Genomic DNA, 19,553 nt, shown 5'->3' with positions numbered 1-19,553 from the left:
ACTATAATCGTGAGTTTAATTTTTTCCTCAATCGCTCCTCCTTTTTAATTTTAAAAAAATAGTAATCGTTCATAAAATTTAATATCTTTTATAAAATTAAGTAAAATTTGTTATATTTATTTTAAATTCTATTAAAACTTGATTTTTTGAATTAATCTTGAAATGCGTAATTTGTTTTTAATTTTACTATAGTATTTTCAGTATGTTAAAAAAAATTAATAAAAAAAAATTGATAAAATAAATGCTTTATTTTTTTAATTGTGGAAGAAAAACATTTGTAAAAAAAATTCAACAAACGATCTTACCAGAATAATGTTTTAATTAAATTAAGATAACTTTAAAAAAATTATTTTTCAAAATTATTTTTTTGATTATTGATGGATACCGAATCCTATATTAACTACAATGGAGCCGAGTCGCATGAGATCCATTCTCAGACGATACCGGACTCCCAGCCCGAAGGGCCAAAACATATGAAACAGCGGCTGAATCAATAGGATCTGCCTCGACTGGAACAGCATCCGAAAAGAACAATACCGAATCCCCAAATACTCGGATAAAGCGCGTTCACCTTGAAAAAGGCCAAGTTTGTGCGGCCATTAACCCTAACAGGGTTTTAGTGTACTATAAAAGGGCCAAGTTTGTCCCTTCATTTAACAAAAAGTTAAGGGGTTTTTACAAAAATATCGGGAAAATGGAAAATATTTATAAAGATACTACTTCAAAATTTCTTACAAACAATATAATATTTACAAAAATACTATATTTTTGTATATAAAAATACGATTATTAATACACTCAGTACAAATTCGTATATAAACAAATAATATACGTATACAATTTATTTTTGGTGAATACAATTTTATTATATATAATTCGTATATAGTAATAATCACATACGAATTATATACGTTTTTTTATTTCAGATCTGAGAATATCAGATCTGAAATTTCAGATCTGATATTTTCAGATCTGACAAGCGGGAAGAAATGGCGAGCGCCGAAAGCCCCATTGGTCAGCGACGACGTGGAGGGGCTGATAAGCGGGTGAGACGACGAGTGTAACATCAGCGGCGGCGAGCGTAACAAATAAACACAATTAAATTATTTGTGAATCTATTGGCTAATGATAATTATAAATGTATAAAATAGCTTGTTTTTAAGTCTAGTTTTAGGAATTTGCATTTAGTTCAAATAGAATCTAATTAAATTTTAATTTTAATATTTTTCACAACCAAATATAATTAATTTATCAAAAATTTCTAATATTTTAATTCAAAATAATTGAACCTTTAACTTTCCATATTGATTCATATTAAACTGATAGGTTCAATTAATTTTTAAATTTGGATAAATTTTTTGGTTCGATTTGTATGAAAATTGAACTAATTTTTTCAAATAAAAAAATCAAACATAACATAATAGTAAATATATTAAAATTGTAAATAATAATTAAACAAGTTGGTCTCCAAAAAATTATACGTTTACATCCGCCACTATATATGAGTTCATATACGAGTTATTCATAAACGTAAAAGAGTTAAAACACCATAAAATTTATTACGATTTGCTTTAATAAATATACATAAATTCGAGCTCGCACTCATCATTTACATCCCTATTTCTTCACTCTCTTAAAGAGCCAATATTAGTTATGGTAGATGATGCAACATTAACTACTAAGTTTATTAGGGCACATGACATGCTTACTAAATAAGCTTGCATGCATGGAGACACATGTTTGTATTCTATTCGATATTTCATCTTCAATTCTACACATGTTTGTATTCTATTGGACGTGGATGATCTAACTTTCATTATATCAGCAATTAATTGTTTTACTAATAGACTAACTTTCATGTGAAAGATCAATTGCTAACTCCTAATTCATCATCAGATTCATGCACTATACTATATTTCCTTCGTCAATTGTATACATAAGCCGACGGCTCCTTCTGCCTGATCCATTGTAAACATAATAAATAGACTAACACAAAATGGGGATATTAAACTCCTCAGATCACTTAGTTATTCTAATATTACAAAAAGGGTACTAAATTTCAAATCGTTAAAAAATTATCACTAAATTATCAAATTATTTCACGGGATGTCACTCGAGGCAAAACACACTATTTTTTTACGTTTTATCCTACGTGGCATGCTATAATTACAAAAAGGTGAATAATTCGGTATCGTTTTTTAACAAAACGGTATAATTCAGTACCCGTTTTGTAATTTGTGATAAATTTAATGACCTTCTTTTAAGACAGTAACCTCCCTGAGAAATAATTCGATAACTTAGTGACCATTTTTTAACGATTTGAAATTTAGTATCCTTTTTGTAATATTGAAATAACTCAGTGACTTAGGGAGTTTAATATCCCACAAAATGGTGACGCTAAGTGCTTAATATAACGTCCTGCCAATTCATGTTAATTAATCCTTTAATTTTTTATTTTTTTTATTTTGATGATGAAATTTTTTTGGCTTAATTAACCAACAAAAAAATGCCAAATTTTTACGTCTTTTGTTAGTTATAACTAAACCTTTTAAAATCATCAGATTTAGCCAATTCTGCTATATTATGTTTGTTTTTTAGTCATTTTTGAATCGAATCGGATTTGTGCCCTACATGTCATCCGTGTCACTTTCAACTCAGCAAATTAGCTGACATGGCAACATCCCAAAAAAATGCTAAACTTTTACGTCTTGTGTCAGTTATAGCTAAATCTTTCAAATTCATTAGATTTAGCCAAGTTTGCTATATTCTGTTTCTTTCAGACATTTTTGAATCGAACTGTATTTGTTGCCTTCATGTCATCTATGTCACTTCCAACTCAGCAAATTAGCTGACATGGCAACATCGCAAACCACTAATCCAACTTAACCAAACCAAATATTAAACCAAATAAAATCAAATATAACTAAATTAAATAATAATTAATTAATTACTAAATCTCATATATATTAGAAAATTAATATTAATTTATTTCATTTAATAACTAATGGATATATAATTAATTTTTTACTAAATAAATTAAATAAATAAAAAATTATAAAATTCGAACAGACATCGTAAAATTTAATATTTTTTATATTTAAAAATAATAAATAGTTTTTAATTAACTAAAAACTGATTGTTTACAGTGGCCCAAAAAGAGCTCATATTGACTAATTCGTGTTTTTAGCCTAAAAGCCATGTATTTATCCTTTTAGTTATTATTTATTAAGTATTCATTATCTTAATTATTAAGTAGACATTATCTTATTTATTAGCTTAGTATTTATCTAAATAAGAGATTGTATCTTATTAGACTAGATTTTCTATTTTAGGTTTTGTCTCCTATAAATAGCTAATGTTGGCTAAAGGCCTTTATCCATAATCCTTAGTTTTGATGATAACTAAAGCCCACTAATTTTGTTTGTTCAAGTGTTGCAAGGCCCATGTTCTAGAAGGTTCATGATTATTCTATCTTGAAATACAAGTAAATAGTTGGAGGGCATTTTCGGAATTAGCTTGAGGTTTACCAGCTCAGCAGATAAGATCAGACTGTGACAGTGTACCTTGTACTACAAAATCAGGCTGCCAGGTCACTACCAAACAAGATGTTCCCAACCTGATCTGATTAGCTCGGCTGGCAAGAGGCTCCTCCATTTGGCATCTTGCACACCTTGCATTTATGGATAAGAATCAAGGCACATGACTCAGCCCTAATTCTAGAAGATTCTTGAAGCCTATATATACCTCTCCATCAACCATTTATCAAGTGTGGAGCATCAAGAGAGAAAATCCATTACCACCAACATTGTGCTTCAAATTGGTCATCCCTCTCAAAGAAACTAGGGTTAGTTTTGAGTGAGAGTATTACACCACCAAATATATATGTAATCACTTGTGAGTTATAGACTAGCTTCTGGGTAGAACTAGGTTTGTAATCTCAAAGGGAAATAGTTTGCTGAAGCTAACAAATCAGCTGAGTTATAGACTAGTTTCTGGGTAGAACTAGGTTTGTAATCTCAAAGGGAAATAGTTTGCTGAAGCTAACAAATCAGCGTGTAAGTTACAGACTAGCTTCTGGGTAGAACTAGGGTTGTATTCTTATTGGCTTTATCTCTAGCCCGCAATAGAGATTGAAGAGTGAAATACTTAGGGATGGGGATCCCTAAGGAGTGGATGTAGGCAGGGTTGCCGAACCACTATAAAAATCCGGCGTCTCAGCTTTATGCTTTCATTTCTGATTTAATTAGCTTTACCATAAACTGTTTTTCAAAAGAGATTTTCTAAAGAACTTTTAAAAGCATTTCTCAAACTAATCTAATTTCTGTTTACTTAGCTTTATCTCTTGTATTGATAAGCTCACAAATCATTCATATTTGATTAGCTTATCTTTACTAATGTGCATCAACTCAAGCTGAGTTAATAGCTTAGAAGTTGATCTTACTTGTCTGTCAAATCCTCAATATTTGAACAGCTTATCTTTGATTGGACTTATCAACTTAAGCTTATTCTATAGCTCTTTAGTTGATCTCTTGGAAGCTATCAAATCTCTCATATTTGATTAGCTTGGCCTGACTAAAACTCTATCTGCTTAAGCTAACTCCGTAGCTTATCATATTTTAGCAGAAAAGTTTTAAAGTCTCAATTCACCCCCCCCCCCCCCCCCTCTTGAGCTACTGCTGGACCCAACAATTGGTATCAAAGCAGGCTTTGCTTGTTCAAGCTAAATATATTAGCTTACCAAAGATATCCTAATGGCTACTTGCTCAACATGTGCTATGGGTGCTTCTGGCCTACCAGAAGGCAGTTCGGTATCTAGACCTTCTCTTTTTAATGGATCTAACTATGATTGGTGGAAAAATAGAATGAAAATTTTTGTGCAGGCCTATGATATTGAATGTTGGAGAGTCATCCTAAAAGGAGTATCATCACCAATGCTCACTGAATCCAATGGAACCCGAAGAGCCAAAACTGAAGAAGAATACAACGAAGAAGATTGGAAAACTGTTCAGCTTAATGCCAAAGCTATCAACATGATTCATTGCTCTCTTGACGCTTTTGAATACAATCGAATCCGAGGCTGCTCAACAGCAAAAGAAGCATGGGAGAAACTAGAAACCACCTTTGAAGGAACGGATCAGGTTAAAGAATCCAAAATCAACATGCTAAAGAGAGAGTATGAGCTATTCCAGATGCAGCCTAATGAATCCATTCAGGAGCTAAGCACTCGACTTTCAAACATAGTTAATGGAATGAAAAGTCTTGGAGAAAATCTAAGAGAAGAAGAACTTGTGAAAAAGGTTCTGAGATCTCTCACTGATAAATGGGAAAGCAAGGTGACAGCCATCTATGAAGCTAAGAATCTGAAAAACTACTCTTTTGACGAGCTAATGGGTTCCCTATTCACTCATGAGCTAATGAAAAAGTGAAAAGAACCAGCTTCTAATAAAAGGAAGAAAAATTACTTAGCTTTCAAAACCAACCTAGATGAAGACTCAAATAGCTCAGAAGAAGAGATAGCTCTTATGACTAGGAAGTTTCAAAGGATGTTCAAAAAAGGTGGAAGGAGATACATAAGTGACATTAATAAGGTATTCACCCCTGGACCAGAAGCTAAGAAAGAAACTCAAGAAGCTAACTACTCTGAATGCAACAGCCCAGATCATTTTAAAGCTAACTGTCCCAAGCTGAAGAAACAGTACCGAAAGGAAAGATTTGATAGAGCCATGAAAGCAACCTGGAGTGGCAGCGAAGCATCCAGCTCAGATGAAGAAGAAATATCAGGCAATGCCATTGTATGTCTAATGGCAAAGATAGGAGATGAATCTGATCCCCAAGCTAATGCATGCTCAAAAGCTGAGACCTTAGAGACAGACCATGAGGTAAAATCTATCAACCTATACATTGACCTTCATGATTTATACAATGTTCTTTTCAAAGAATACACAAAAGTGTGTGAAAAATATCTTAACCTGAAAGGTAAATGTAAGGCTGCACAAGCTGATAGTTTGATTAATCAGCCTGACCATGCTGAAACTAATCCAACAGATCAGACTGAGACTGATCCTACTCAGCCTCCCTGCAACCTGATCGAAGAGCTTAGACATGCTAACTCTCAGATCAAGATTTTGAAAATTGATCTTGGTGTTTCAAACAAATTTTGTGTTTTTAGAGGAAAAGTTGCTCAAAGCAAACATGCTTGGAATGCTAAAGTTAGGCTAACAGCCAAAGCTAACCTATCAGGACCCAACTTAGCTTGGGTACCTAAAACTAACTGATTCTTGCAGGTTTGCCTAAGGAGCAAGAAGGCATATGATGAATAGTATGTAAACGGTGTTTGCTCTAGGCATATAACGGGTGACAAATCCAACCGGCTCAAGCTAAGAAGAAAAGGAACAGCTAGCTTTGGAGACAATAGTCAAGCTAAGATTATAAGCTCGGGAACTCTCTAGTCAGTGAACTACAATTCAACCTACTCAGTGTCAGTCAACTTTGTGATAAGAATAGAAGAAAAACGGTTAGCTGTGGCACAGACGTTTAGGCCATGCCAACATGAAGCTAATCAGTAAGATGTCAATTTATCAGCATAGCCTGTTACATCCAAAACAGAGAAATGAGTCAGCTTGCTATATTTGATGCCAAAGCTACTGAAGGTATCTTTCGAGGCTACTCAAATCATGGCAAAGCTTATAGAGTCTTCAACAAACACATCACTTTTTGAAGAATCTATTCATATTGTTTTTAGTGAAGCTAATCCCTCTCTACCAAGTAGAGACTTTGTTTATAATGAAGTGACAGGAAATCATCAAGCTAAAGAACCTGAAGCTAATGATCCAGCTCAAAGCACACCTTTGATCACCGAGCTAAGCGAACACCCTCAGCCTGACATCCAGCCTCTAAACCGGGAAGATGGCCAAGCTATTATTGATCCTAAAGATACGTTGGTGGCTAAAGGCTATAATCCGGCTGAAGGAATAGAATTTGATGAAACTTTTGCCCCGGTTGCAAAGCTTGAAGCTATTCAGATGTTATGTGCATTTGCATGCCATAAAAATTTCAAGCTATTCCAAGTGGATGTAAAGAGTGCTTTCCTCAATGGTTATCTGGAGGAAGAAGTGTATGTGAAGCCTGACCATGTCTTCAAGCTGACTAAAGCTCTGTATGAGCTAAAACAGGCTCCCAGAGCCTAGTACAACAGGCTAAGCAAATTCCTTCTTGAAAATAGCTTCATAAAAGAAAAAGTGGATACCACTCTATTCACTAAAGACATAAGAAGGAGGTCATCATTGTCCAAGTCTATGTGGATGACATTGTGTTTGAAGCTACTCAGGCCAGCCTATGCACTCAGTTTGCCGAGCTAATGAAGAATGAATTTGAAATGAGCATGATGGGAAACTCACCTTCTTCTTGGGTCTTCAAATTAAGCAATGCCAAGATGGGCTCTTTATCTGTCAAACTAAATGCATCAGAGAGCTACTCAAGAAGTTCCAAATGACAGAAGCTAAAGGAAGTAGGACACCAATGAGCACAACCACCAGGCTATACTCTGATGAGAAAGGTTGCCAACTTGATAGAAAAAGCACTTCAGGAGCTTGTCAATTCTTGGGAAATGCCTTAGTCTCTTGGCATAACAAAAAGCAAAGCGTTGTTAGCTTGTCAACTACTGAAGCTGAATAAATAGCTGCTGAAAGCTATGTAGCTAAAATTATATGGATAAAACAGCAGCTTGAGGATTATGAGGTGAAGCTAAAGTTCATACCTATTCTTTGTGACAACACCAGTGCCATAAATCTCTCCTAGAATCTCGTGCCACACTCAAGAACTAAAAACATTGAGATTAGACACCACTTCATCTGAGATCATGTTCAAGCTGGAGATATCAAGCTAATCTTCGTTTCTACTTAACATCAACTAGCTGATATATTCACCAAGCCATTACCAGAGGATCAGTTTTGCAAAATAAGAGGTTTGATAAAGCTAAGAAGATGGGAAGCTATTAGGGTAGCAAGATAAGACTTTGGCAAGCTAATATGAATCTCGAGCTACAAGATCTTCCAAGCTATACAGGTAGCACGAGCTAACTGAGCAGACTAATGGGTCGATTTTCTAAGTCTCTCTCATGGGCCAAATCTATCTATCTCTCAAAACCCATATCCTCGTTCAAAGCTCGGTTTTGACAAATAAGGGTGACTATGTGTCCAAGCTATTTCTCACTCGGACTAAAAAGCATGGACTGAAATCCACAAGCCATTAGGCTGTGAAAAGAGTGAAGAGATAAAAGATAGTGGAAAGTGAAGAAACTGATTCAGAGAAGTCAAATAGCTCTGAGAATAGCAAGAAAGAAATTAATGAAGTTTCTAGCAAGCAAGCTGCTAGCTTTTCAAATGGCAAGCCTCTGAAAAAGAGACAGACTAAAATCATGAAGAAACTAGCTTTTGAAAAATCTAAGCTGCAAAGCTCTGCCAAGCTAAGTGATCAGTCTGAGAAAAGAGTGCAGAAAATTATCAAGTCTACTCTAAAGGATCTTCAAATGAAAAGACACCTGACGTGGGAGAACATGATGGAAATGAAGCTAAAGAACCCTCTAAAGACTTTGAGAAATAGTGCAAGGCATCAAGTGAGTTTGGGAAAAATGAAGGAGGACTTTGTCAAGCTAATCTATCAGATCCAGCCTGGAGCTACATCAACTCAGCATGATGTCACTCTTCCTCCTGTCAAGGAAGCATCAGAATCTGACAAGCTATCTACTCAGCATTAAATGTCCTTTTTGGATGATGGACAAAAAGGGGGAGTAGTAAGTAATCCTTTGTTTGCCATGCTCTTATGATTGATATCATATTCTTCTCAACGGTTTTATTTAGCTTGATCTTTTAGCTTCTTATATATGCCATATACTCAGGGGGAGCTTGCTAAATAAAACTTAACCTGTTGATTGATTTACCTTCTAGAATTATTTAACACTTGTCTTTGGAAAGGTTTTGTCATCATAAAAAAGGGGGAGATTGTTGGCTAAAGGCCTTTATCCATAATCCTTAGTTTTGATGATAACTAAAGCCCACTAATTTTGTTTGTTCAAGTGTTGCAAGGCCCATGTTCTAGAAGGTTCATGATTATTCTATCTTGAAATACAAGTAAATAGTTGGAGGGCATTTTCGGAATTAGCTTGAGGTTTACCAGCTCAGCAGACAAGATCAGACTGTGACAGTGTATCTTGTACTACAAAATCAGGCTGCCAGGTCACTACCAAACAAGATGTTCCCAACCTGGTCTGATTAGCTCGGCTGGCAAGAGGCTCCTCCATTTGGCATCTTGCACACCTTGCATTTATGGATAAGAATCAAGGCACATGACTCAGCCCTAATTCTAGAAGATTCTTGGAGCCTATATATACCTCTCCATCAACCATTTATCAAGTGTGGAGCATCAAGAGAGAAAATCCATTACCACCAACATTATGCTTCAAATTGGCCATCCCTCTCAAAGAAACTAGGGTTAGTTTTGAGTGAGAGTATTACACCACCAAATATATATGTAATCACTTGTGAGTTATAGACTAGCTTCTGGGTAGAACTAGGTTTGTAATCTCAAAGGGAAATAGTTTGCTGAAGCTAACAAATCAGCTGAGTTATAGACTAGTTTCTGGGTAGAACTAGGTTTGTAATCTCAAAGGGAAATAGTTTGCTGAAGCTAACAAATCAGCGTGTAAGTTACAGACTAGCTTCTGGGTAGAACTAGGGTTGTATTCTTATTGGCTTTATCTCTAGACCGCAATAGAGATTGAAGAGTGAAATACTTAGGGATGGGGATCCCTAAGGAGTGGATGTAGGCAGGGTTGCCGAACCACTATAAAAATCCGGCGTCTCAGCTTTATGCTTTCATTTCTGATTTAATTAGCTTTACCATAAACTGTTTTTCAAAAGAGATTTTCTAAAGAACTTTTAAAAGCATTTCTCAAACTAATCTAATTTTTGTTTACTTAGCTTTATCTCTTGTATTGATAAGCTCACAAATCATTCATATTTGATTAGCTTATCTTTACTAATGTGCATCAACTCAAGCTGAGTTAATAGCTTAGAAGTTGATCTTACTTGTCTGTCAAATCCTCAATATTTGAACAGCTTATCTTTGATTGGACTTATCAACTTAAGCTTATTCTATAGCTCTTTAGTTGATCTCTTGGAAGCTATCAAATCTCTCATATTTGATTAGCTTGGCCTGACTAAAACTCTATCTGCTTAAGCTAACTCCGTAGCTTATCATATTTTAGCAGAAAAGTTTTAAAGTCTCAATTTCCCCCCCCCCCCCTCTTGAGCTACTGCTGGACCCAACAGCTAGTTTTAGATTTATATTCTCTACAACTCAAATTACTCAACAAATACAACTTCAAAATCCTGCTCTGCCGTTTGTTAATTTAGGAGTAAGAGTAGTTTAAATATTAATCACACATGGATTTTTTAACCATCAGATTAATATTTTAGTTTAGTTTAATCAAACCCTGGTTTAAGAGTTTGGAAAGACACTCCTCGAGGTTTTATTTGGAATGCATTGCAGTTTGACTTATTAATACGACTTCTGATTATTTTTTCCAAAAAAAAGTTGCTTATGAACCTTTTGAAAACGTACTTTGTTTTTTAGATGAAAAAATTATCAAGGGTAAATTTGTTCCCCATCCTAAACAATGGGGACATATTTGCACCTCCTTTTTTAATTATAATTTTTTTTTTATTATATATGAAATTAATTATAAATATTTTATTATATGTGATGATAGTAATAGTAGGACACTTAGTTTGTTTCTGGTTGGCCAAATCCGGTCCACCCATATCCCAAATCCCATATTGAAGTTGCTGTTACATGATCATTTAGATTCTCTCGTATTAAATTTTGATTAACCTCCAAATTGGATGATCCTGCGCTCCAATTTCCCCAGTCATCACTTGGATAATCCTGCGCTCCAATTTCCATAGCAGTACTTAGTTTGCAGCTAAAATTAGCATTTTCAAGCACTGTATTAGCCCAATCAGTTACGCTTAACACATCCACTTCATTATCAACCGTATTATCAGTACTCGTCAAGTCTTCATCGTACCAAGGAAAAACATTTGCGGATGAATTACCGCTTTTGTCGACGCGATAAGCGCACATGAGTTCATGATCAGACCTCGCGTTCTTGTCTCCGAATCTCGAATCTTTCCGACTCTGCGGACACTGCAAGTTTTGGCACGAATACATTCTACCAAACGAGGCCTCTCGACCAAAAACACACTTTCTTTTGTCGCTCTCGCTACTACCCGTCGATTTTTTTATCGGTGTCGTAAGGACCGTCGTTGATTCGGAGGCATTTTTTCGTAAGATTCATAAGAACTTCTTCTTGATTAACAACTTTAGACCACGTTGCGCTTTCTTTAGCCGTCATTTTCGCTTGCAAACACTTTGATTGCATCACAAGGCGTCTCATTCGATCAAAATTAGGCGACATATGCTTGATTACTGCAGCCAAAAGACTAATTTTCCATGCCTTTTTAAGATCATGAGGTTTCTTATATGGTGGGGCACCGTGTTTTTGCGATGATCCTTGTTCGCCCCACCAATTCTCGTTCCCCGTTGGCCACCACGGCGGAGCTAACCCTCGTTCTAGCGGAAACCGTCTTTGTGGAGGAACACAACGTTGCATCAGGGCAGAAAGAATAGACCCTAATGTAGAATCTTGCAAATCATGAAGCAAATTCATGCAAGAACCTGGGTCTGGTAATTCAGCTTGAGCTAAAACTACGGGCAAGGCTTCTTCGACGGCTAATGGTGCGTTTAAATCGAATCGAACTTTATCTTTCCACCATTTACGTAGACTATTTGATGATCCCGTAACAGGCTTACCTTTCTCCGGAACAATTCCGTAAACAAACCCTTGAGCTTTGCAAACCTCCATTATTTTCACCATGTACTTAAGAATCGAATCGTGAGCTCTCGACATCTTTTTTCGACGAGACGCCTCTTGCTTTGCTGCTACTGATTCTTCTTTTTCTTCTTCGCCGCGCTTCTCTTTAAACTTTTGCATGCGCATGCGGTCTTTCCACATGCGCTTCTTGAGATCGTCATAGCTTATTTCTTCATCTAATTCATCTTCTTCTTCTAGAAAAGCCATTGATGACTCCACTTCATGAATTTCCACCATAATTAACAGCTAAAATCTTGACAAATTAGAAACTACTGTTATTGCAATGTTTTTAGAAATGTGCATAGCGGCTTGCTTTGCGGGCATATGTATATATAGTGGGAGTACAATAGACGAGCGGTGCCGTCATAATTGATGCATGAACGTAAGTTAGGGCGTCAAGACAAATTCGAGTTCCAAGAACAAGGGTCGATTTGGATTTTATTTCCTGAGTTATGGATTAGATTTTTCATCCACAACTGATAATTTATATAGGTCGTAGAATGGAAATGACAAATGCTGACAACAAAACCCGTACAGTTTCATTAAAAAGAAAAGAAAAATGGTCATTTATACTCCTAAGGTTTGACTTCAGGACCAAGTAAACTCTTAACGTCTGAAAAGGTTCAAATATGTCTCAAACATCTTGAAAAATGAAAAATCAAGCCCTCCAATTTCGACAATTAAGCCCTTAATGCCTCATATATAAGTTAAAATGGGGGTCTGGTTGTTTACTTTTAAAACGTTAGGAACATATTTAAACCTTTTCGAAGGCTTGCGTAATCCTGAAGGCAGACATTAAGGGCATAAATGACTCTTTTTCCAAAAAGATTTTAAAAATCAGAATTTAAAAGAACAGATTATGCTAAGGTCCATGAGATATAAAATAATTAATAGTTTGGTACCTTTTATTTTAAAAGTTTATTTTATGTTCCCTCAGTTTTAATTTTGTTAACTATTAAATATCTCCGTTAATTTCGACAGTTACTTTCAAATTTGGTACCCCATCTTTAATTTCGTGAACGATTTCTTCCCTCGCTTTTAATTTTACTAAACAATTTGGTACCTCACTTTTAAACGATTTGATACCTTAATTTCAATTCTGTTAAACGATTTGATCCCCAAAAGGGTCTCTCAGTTAACGGAATTAAAACTGAGACTATTAATTAGATTTTGAAAGTAACTGGTAGTAAACTGTTAATTATAATATATCTCAGAGACCTCAGCATAATTTGCTCTGATGGATCTGGTCCGAGATTGTCTTGTCTTCCGGGTCGTTTCGTGACAAACTTGATATTTAGGTGAATTCCGAGTTATATCCTACAAGACAAACAAGGTCAGATAGAATTTCGGACTCTTAGGTGAATTACGAATTGTGTCCTGCAAGCTATTCATGAATGTAAATGGATCGAATATCATTAAAATCATTATGATTTTATTTTAATAAATAAATATAAATTCGAAAATTCAAGCTCGAACTCATCATTTACATCCCTATTTCTTCCACTCTCTTAGAGAGCCAATAGTAGTCATGAATTGATCAACAAAAACTAATAAGTTTAGGGCACATGCCATGCTTGCAAAATAAGCTTGCATGCATGGAGACACATGTTTGTATTCTATTCAATAGTTTCATCTTCAATTGTACCCAGTTTCTTTACTGTTACTCCAAGATGAGTGGATGACCTAACTTTCATTTAGTAGCATTATATCAGCAATTGTGTTACTAAATAGACTAACTTTCATCCGAAAGATCAATTTTGTTACTAAATAGACTAACTTTCATCCAATGGCTCCTTCTGCCTGATCCATCGTAAACAGAATAAATAGACTAACACAAAATAGTGACGCTAAGTGCATAATATCTCGTGCTGCCAATTAAGTCATGTTAATTAATCCTTAGGGTAACTAATTTATCATTTTTTTTCATTTTAATGGTTAAACTTTTTTTTTTACGAATGTGTGTGTGTATTAGAAAAGCCGCGGGAAACGGCAAAAATACTCCAACTCATGCACTTTCGTATAAAAAGTGGCACACACAAAATTGCGCACTAAAGGCTACGCACAAAAAATGTCATTTTGGTCAATAAATTTTATTTTATTTTCATTGTTATTTTTCTCGGCAAAGAAAACTTAGGTGGCAGATGTGTTTTGCTAGTTTTACCTTGAAAACTTATCACATATACGTAATTTCATTTTAAAAGGAAGTTTATAGGTCAAATTATGCATATATGACAAATTTTCAGTATAAATAAATAAATTCCGGCTACCACGTAAGCATTTTTTACCGAAAAAAACCTGAATGAAAAAAATTAATGTTTAGTTAGCAAAATGAAAAAAATCAAACTTTAGTCACTAAAATGAAAAAAAACGATAGTTTAGGTAGTTTCAGAATTAATTATCCAAAAATTCATATTATCGGGTCATAAATGTATAGTATATCTATTTAAATTGAAATAAATTGAATCTTATACGTTTAATTAATCATGGTAAAATTTTAAAATCAAATATGACATATTTATTGAATAAATTAAAATATGATAAAATGTCTAACTCGTTTAATAAAAATAAGTTATAAAAAATAATTATATACATGAAAGCTCATTTAATCCATTTAGTAATAAATATGCAAAAAAAACATATTTAATATAGGGTTAATTCCTATAAAATACCAAACGTTTGAAAAAATTGTCATTCGTGAATGGGTTAAACTAGCCGATTTTGAAAGGTTTGACAAGAAAAGGTTTCAAATATTCCAAAATGGATTAAACTAGTCGATTTTGAAAGATTTGGCTATAACTGACAAAATCCGCAAACGTCTGGTATTTTTGTGGGATTAACTCTTTAATATATTTATCAAGCTATAACTGACAAAAACCGCAAACGTTTGGTATTTTAGTGAGATTAACCCTTAAATATATTTATTAATAATTTATTTAGCCTATTTAACTTAATTTCTAATAAAGTTTCAAAAAAAACTTAATTTCTAATAAAACAAATGTATTCATACATATAAAAACCTATTATACTATATAAATAGCTTTATAAAATATAATTTGTTATATATGAATCGTTAGGATTGAGATTGTATTTTTCTAACGGTAGCAAAAGCGATAAAGAATTGAAGAGTCCAATGATGATTTTCAAGAAAAAAAGCACATGAGAGTGACAAGCTATTAATCTATTTGAAGAGATTCAAAGGATTAGCACTGCTAGAAAACGCTCGTTTAGGGACATATTTTTCCGACGGATCTTAAATCCGTCCCTACACGATGGCTCCACTAAATTATGGCGGGTGATAGCCACCCGCAAAATTTAGTGACGGATAAAGTTGGAAGGAGTCAAACACGCCCAAATTTTTAATGAAATTTAGCGACGGATATTACAATCCGTCGTTAAATTTCCTTTTTATTGAAACGCGGTCGTTTGGATGGGAATTTTACCGACGGTATTTAAAATCCATTGCTAAATGTAGCGAGGATTTTAGAATGTTCGATACCAGCACAGTATCTAGAGAGATACTTAGAATTTTTAAAGGTAAATGGTTCGTAGAAGGCCACATTTGGAGGCACTTGGCGAGGTCCCTCTAGCCTATTATTTTGATGAATTTTATATAATAATTGTTGTCTATATTTTAAAATAAAATTAATTATTATAATTAATCGTTGGATTTTGATGATTTTTTTAACACACTTGCAGAAGTATTTCTTTTGGGAAGACGCTTAGAAGGAAGGCGTCATCATAAGTACCTTCTAGAAGCATGCTGTGAACCGGTATTCTGACAACTTGTCCAGTATGAGGACGACTCGTGTGAGGGACAAGACAGTTCCAGTGGACTTGTGGGTAGCTTGGGTGAGGGCTTGGGGCACCGAAGTAGCGCCGGGAGAAATTGACGCAGGCACAGGCTAATTAGATGAGCAAGCCGTCCGGACCCGTGACTGGACCGGTGCGTCATACCGGAGGTTCTATATCTGCTTTAAAGCATAAAAAAGTTTTGGTATATCTCTAATTTTAAAATTAAATATATTTTTGTTGATAGTCTGTTTTGATACTAACTTAAAAAAATACTTTGTGTCCAGCAGGCTGTGGAGTTAGAGCGTGAGCCGACTTTTGCTGAGTTGCATCGGCATATGCATACTCTGAAGGCTGATCGGACGCAGTTCGTTGATCAGCGAGCGAGGGATGCTGCTATAAGTAAATCATTAAATTGAATTTGTGAAGTTGAATTTATTAGTTAAATATTTTGTAAATATACATAAGTGGCAACATTTCATGTGGTATGGGTTATTTTACATAGTTTTATGTTTGTAGGATTTTCCTGAAAAATGTGTATGTCCATATTACAGAAGAAAAGCTGCAGAATTTTAATTAGAAATATAGGTTTAAGTATAATTAGGTTGAGTATTTTAATTTATATTAAACAAATTACCTTTTTGTTGTTTTCGTAGGAGCGCTTTGAGCAGGAAATGCAAGTCGCCACACAGACGGTTGAGGGGAGCACAACCTCTACTACCGTGGACTCGTACCAGGTGTATCTCGCCTTTGAAGAGGTGAGGAAGCGCCGTATTTATGGGCTAGGGTCAGTTGGCTCTGAGTAAGTCGCCTCGCAGCGAGGTACTTCCAAACGGCGGCCCAACAGCATTACTCAGACTGTGTCGCCAGACGTCGAGGCGAGGATTCGTATATACATCATTGCTCAGATCTCGGATATGATCAGTGATCAGGTTCAGGTGGCGGTTCTGGCGGTGATGCATCAAATGCAGCAGGCCATTCCAGGTGATCAGCTCTCCACCCTCCCCCCCGCCCTCATCCCTATCTCCACCCGCCACTGATGAAAGCGCTACTGATTTTCAGTGCAAGTAGCGTTGTATCCATATATAGTTTATATGTATTGTACACTATTACCGCTTTGTAAATTTTTAACAGGTTTTTGTATTATTTTATATAAATTTTGAACAGTTCCATTTTTGAAAAATGGAAGTGTATTGTTTAATTTAAATGCAATTTATTTGTAATTGCGTGCATTTAACATGTTTAAAAATTTTAAAAATATCGAAAAGCAAAAAAATTCAGTCGAAAAAATTGCATTTTCCTGACGGATTTTAGTGGGTTAGCGACAGATTTTAACCCAAAACCCTTTTTGGTTTTATTAACATTTTGCTCCGTCGCCAAATTGGCTACGGATTACTCCGTCGCCAAATTGGCTACGGATTACTCCGTCGCCAATTATTTCGTGGGCCATCGCCAAAGGTGTGCCCAAAAATGCCTTTGGCGACGAGCTTCAATTTTTTGGCAACAGAAGGTTCCGTCGACAAAATTGGCGAAGGAACCTTTTTCCCCGTCGCTAAATTATTTAGCGACGAGAATTATGCTGACGGCTTGTATCCGTCGGTTTTAGCGACTGAAAAATATGTCGCTAAAAAAGGTCTTTTAGTAGTATAATCAGTGGATATCTGCAAATTTTAGAAATTGAATCGTAATTGTCACAAATAATACATGATTTATTTGTGAAGTTGAATTTTAGAAAATCATTAAAATAATTAATGATCACTATATGTGATCATTAAATAATTAATGATCACTTTTAGCACTACATATGTTAAATATCGAAATTAGTGTATTCCTAATCTTCTGAATGTAGCCCTAAAACAAATCCTAAACACCTAAAGCTAAACTTAAACACTATATAAATCACTATATGTGATAATTAAAATGGGTGCATTAATATAAGAGATATATATAAATTATCTCAAAGGCTTCGATCTTAGAAAAAATCTAACCTCAAATTAGCCCCAAAATTAACCTATTCAGCTAAGAACGATCGATTCAATAGGTAATCTGCCATGTACACAAAGATCAGCACTGGATACTTCGACTTGATCAACAATTAATGAGCCAATGACTCAAAACAGTATTTTTATGGAACTAATTAATTTCTAAAAGGCTTAATTTCTTAAAAAACCCTCATCTTGCATTTTTTTTCGTTAATACCCTGACCTTGTAAAAACACCATTTGTACCCAATTTTGAGTTTTTATGTTTCATCTCTACCCAAAAGCATTAAATTGTACTTTTTTATTTAAAAAAAAAGTTTAAAACAATCCTTTATTTTTAACTTATATACTAATTAGATATTAATGTTATTAATAGTATAAAATACCATCTTCTTCAAAAAATTAAAAATAATAATAATTTCTTTTAATTTTTTAAAAAAATATTTCCGAACTTTTTTTTACTTTTTTTTAATTTTTTAAAAAAATATTTCCGATAAAAAAATTAAAAATAATAATAATTTTTTTAATTTTTTTATTATTTTATAAAATTAAAAAAATTAATTAATTATTTGGATATATTTGATTATTTTTTAAGTTTAAGGATTTATTTGTATATTTTAAAATAGAAAAAAGTATGTTTTAAACTTTTTTCAAAATGAAAAAAGTATAATTTAATGCTTTTGGGTAGGGATGAAACATAAAAATCCAAAATTGGGTACAAATGGTGTTTTTACAAGGTCAGGGTATAAACGAAGAAAAAGTGTAAGGTGGAGTTTTTTTAAGAAATTAAGCTTTTCTAAAATACATAAGTCATCTATTTTCATAACTTATAGCATTTAAAATTACTATTTATATTTGAATTGCCTTTTTTGAGTAACTTAGTGTTCTTCGTTCACATTCCATAAGATTGTGATTTTGTAATTAGATCCATTTTTCAATTATAAATCATATTTTATGTTGTTTTAATGATTTAATTGTAATACCCCAAAGATTTGATATCGCCAATTAGACCACGTGTCAAGTTTTGAATCGCCGGAGTGATAATAAGGGAGAAATTATTGAAAGAATTAAAATAAATAAAACCCAAGAAAGTCGGTTAAGAAAGTCCAATAAGAAAATTTTGGAAATTTATGTCAAATAAAAGAAATGAGATTGTGGCTAAAGAAAATGGTAAGAAAAGTTATCAAAATAACGTTTAAGTCCCAAATCATAAATAATATATTAAATCTCGGAAATTGCAATTTAGAAGATTATTGAGGAAAATAATATATCATGAGATCGTATTATTTAATTGGATATAAATACTACATGCGTACTCGATATAAAGTGAATAATTAACCATTTGATTAAAATATAAAATTTGAAAGAAAAATGGTTTAAGTTAATGAAACGTAGGATTAAAGTGGCAAATTTACCAAGCTATATATATAAATTTCCTTAAGAATAAGAAAAGGGGATGATCAGAAGGATCCAGAGAGGGTGAGGGCGAGAGAAAGAAAACGTTCGATTCGCCGTCGTTTCGCTGTTTCTCGTCCGAATCAATTGATTTTCGCGCTGATGTTTCAAGAAATTTTGGAAAGACTCCTCGAGGCTTTATTTGGATTTATGCATTGTTGTTTGATGCTTGTTAATATGACTTCTGGAAAAAAAATCAGTTGTTTATGAACCTTTTTGAAAACATACTCTGTTTTTTAGATAAAAAAAAGTTATCAAGGGTAAATTTGTTCCCCAGCCTAAACAATGGGGACATATTTGCACCTTTTTCTTTTTAATTATAAAAAATATTTTTTATTATATATGAAATTAATAATAAAGATATTATTATATGTGATGATAGTAATAGTAGAACAA

The 19,553-nt window shown here is 34.0% G+C and overlaps 1 protein-coding gene across 1 annotated transcript; it reads right to left on the bottom strand.

Annotated features, from left to right (window-relative positions):
* Positions 1-10,782: 10,782 nt before the first annotated feature.
* LOC126656738 (putative ETHYLENE INSENSITIVE 3-like 4 protein) lies at positions 10,783-12,169 on the bottom strand. Its single transcript, XM_050351341.1, is given in 2 exon segments — positions 10,783-11,289; positions 11,291-12,169. Coding segments are annotated over 2 exon segments (1,386 nt in total).
* Positions 12,170-19,553: the final 7,384 nt, after the last annotated feature.

The sequence above is a fragment of the Mercurialis annua genome, linkage group LG7, assembly GCF_937616625.2.
Source record: "Mercurialis annua linkage group LG7, ddMerAnnu1.2, whole genome shotgun sequence".
Classification (NCBI taxonomy): Eukaryota; Viridiplantae; Streptophyta; class Magnoliopsida; order Malpighiales; family Euphorbiaceae; genus Mercurialis; species Mercurialis annua.
The sequence above is the reverse complement of the archived record's forward strand: the minus strand, read 5'-3'. Positions and strand labels throughout refer to the sequence as shown.